The sequence below is a fragment of the Chrysochloris asiatica genome, unplaced genomic scaffold (genome assembly GCF_000296735.1).
Source record: "Chrysochloris asiatica unplaced genomic scaffold, ChrAsi1.0 scaffold00034, whole genome shotgun sequence".
NCBI classification, from domain to species: domain Eukaryota; kingdom Metazoa; phylum Chordata; class Mammalia; order Afrosoricida; family Chrysochloridae; genus Chrysochloris; species Chrysochloris asiatica.
In genome coordinates, this window is record NW_006408552.1 from 4,136,587 (window position 1) to 4,139,037 (window position 2,451).

Sequence of the window (2,451 nt, forward strand, 5' to 3'; positions counted from 1 at the left end):
TTGGCCGCTTCGATCCGGAGCGCGGGCGCGGACCGGCGCCGTGCCAGGCGGTGGAGATCCCTATGTGTCGCGGCATCGGCTACAACCTTACCCGCATGCCCAATCTGCTGGGCCACGAGTCGCAGCGCGAGGCGGCCGCCAAGCTGGACGAGTTCGCGCCGCTGGTGCAGTACGGCTGCCACAGCCATCTGCGCTTCTTCCTGTGCTCGCTCTACGCACCCATGTGCACCGACCAGGTCTCGACGCCCATCCCTGCCTGCCGGCCCATGTGTGAGCAGGCGCGCCTCCGCTGCGCGCCCATCATGGAGCAATTCAACTTCGGCTGGCCAGACTCGCTGGACTGTGCGCAGCTGCCCACGCGCAACGACCCGCACGCGCTCTGCATGGAGGCGCCCGAGAACGCCACGGCCGGCCCCGCCGAGCCCCACCAGGGCCGGGGCATGTTGCCGGTGGCGCCATGGCCCGCCCGGCCCGCTGGCGACGGGGCTCCGGGGTCGGAAGGCGGCGGCAGCGGCAGCGGTGGCGGCTGCGAGAACCCGGAGAAGTTCCAGTACGTAGAGAAGAGTCGCTCATGCGCGCCGCGCTGCGGGCCGGGCGTCGAGGTGTTCTGGTCGCGGCGGGACAAGGACTTCGCGCTCGTCTGGATGGCGGTGTGGTCGGCATTGTGCTTCTTCTCCACTGCCTTCACGGTGCTCACCTTCCTGCTGGAGCCTCACCGTTTCCAGTACCCTGAGCGTCCCATCATTTTCCTGTCCATGTGCTACAACGTCTACTCGCTGGCTTTCCTGATCCGCGCCGTGGCCGGAGCCCAGAGCGTGGCTTGTGACCAGGAGGCGGGCGCGCTGTACGTGATCCAGGAAGGCCTGGAGAACACGGGCTGCACACTCGTCTTCCTGCTGCTCTATTACTTTGGCATGGCCAGCTCGCTGTGGTGGGTGGTCCTGACCCTCACCTGGTTCCTGGCAGCCGGCAAGAAATGGGGCCACGAGGCCATCGAGGCCCACGGCAGCTACTTCCACATGGCGGCCTGGGGCCTGCCAGCTCTCAAGACCATTGTCATCCTGACCCTGCGCAAGGTGGCAGGGGATGAGCTGACCGGGCTATGCTATGTGGCCAGCATGGACGCAGCAGCGCTCACAGGGTTTGTGCTTGTGCCTCTGGCCTGCTACCTGGTGCTTGGCACCAGCTTTCTCCTGACGGGCTTCGTGGCTCTCTTCCACATCCGCAAGATCATGAAGACAGGGGGCACCAACACCGAGAAGCTGGAGAAGCTCATGGTCAAAATTGGGGTCTTCTCTATCCTCTACACAGTGCCCGCCACCTGTGTCATTGTTTGCTACGTCTACGAGCGCCTCAACATGGACTTCTGGCGCCTTCGGGCCACGGAGCAGCAGTGCACAGCAGCGCCCGTGCCTGGAGGCCGGAGGGACTGCTCTTTGCCCGGGGGCTCGGTGCCCACTGTGGCTGTCTTTATGCTGAAAATCTTCATGTCGCTGGTGGTGGGCATCACCAGTGGAGTCTGGGTTTGGAGCTCTAAGACTTTCCAGACCTGGCAGAGCCTGTGCCACCGGAAGATGGCAGCTGGCCGGGCCCGGGCCAAGGCCTGCAGGACCCCTGGGGGCTATGGCCGTGGCCCCCACTGTCACTACAAGGCCCCCACTGTGGTCTTGCACATGATTAAGGCGGACCCCTCTCTGGAGAACCCCACACACCTCTAGGGATTGGAGTGGTGGAGACTGCCCCCTTCTAGCCCTCCCCCTCCTGGAGAGACAGCTGACTGACAGCTGCCCGGCTGTCAAGATCAGGCAAGTCAGTGTGAGGGGGCTGAGGACTGGGCAGCCCCTCATGCGTCCACTCAGCCCCGCTCTGAGTCCAGCATGGGGCTGGGAGAGGACGCGATCCAGCAGGGAGTTTATTTAATGATGTAATTTATTGTGGAGTTTCTCTGGAAGCTGGGACTGGAATAAACCCCTTTGTGGCATTATTGAGTCCTCTCTGGGTTGGGAAGGGGTTTGGATGGTAGGAGGGTGAGGACTCAGGGAGGACTCTCTGTGAGTTTTAGTGGGGTGGGTGCTAGGCTCATGCCCAGGCCCTTCCTCTCCTGGCTTTGCTCCAATCAGGAGGCAAGCTCCGTGTGGAACAGCTGTTTTGCAGGAATTCCAGACTTTGTGTGAGTTTGTGAGTCAGTAGATGTGTTTCCCCTGCCTGTCTGCTCCTTTTGATACCTTCTGGTTGTCTGCCTCTGAGCCCTGAGCTTTGAGCTCCAAAGTGGGACTGGGCTGCAAGAACCCCACCTTTGGGCCTAGTCTAGCTTCTTTGGGGCCTATGGGTAAGTTTTCCTATTTCCAAGTCACTTTCCTCATCTGTGTATAAAAGGAAGGTTTCCTTGGGGGTTTTGCAGGGGAGTGGACCCTTACAGCCTCCTGCTGTCTCCACCTCATTGTCTTTTCT

At 61.7% G+C, this 2,451-nt stretch overlaps 1 protein-coding gene across 1 annotated transcript in view; it reads left to right on the forward strand.

The window, feature by feature from the left end:
• Positions 1–1,718, forward strand: part of FZD9 (frizzled class receptor 9) — a 145,554-nt gene extending 143,836 nt beyond the window's left edge. The window contains exon 6 of the mRNA XM_006859837.1: positions 1–1,718. Within this exon, the coding sequence (XP_006859899.1) occupies positions 1–1,718 (1,718 nt within the window).
• The last annotated feature ends 733 nt before the right edge of the window (positions 1,719–2,451 follow it).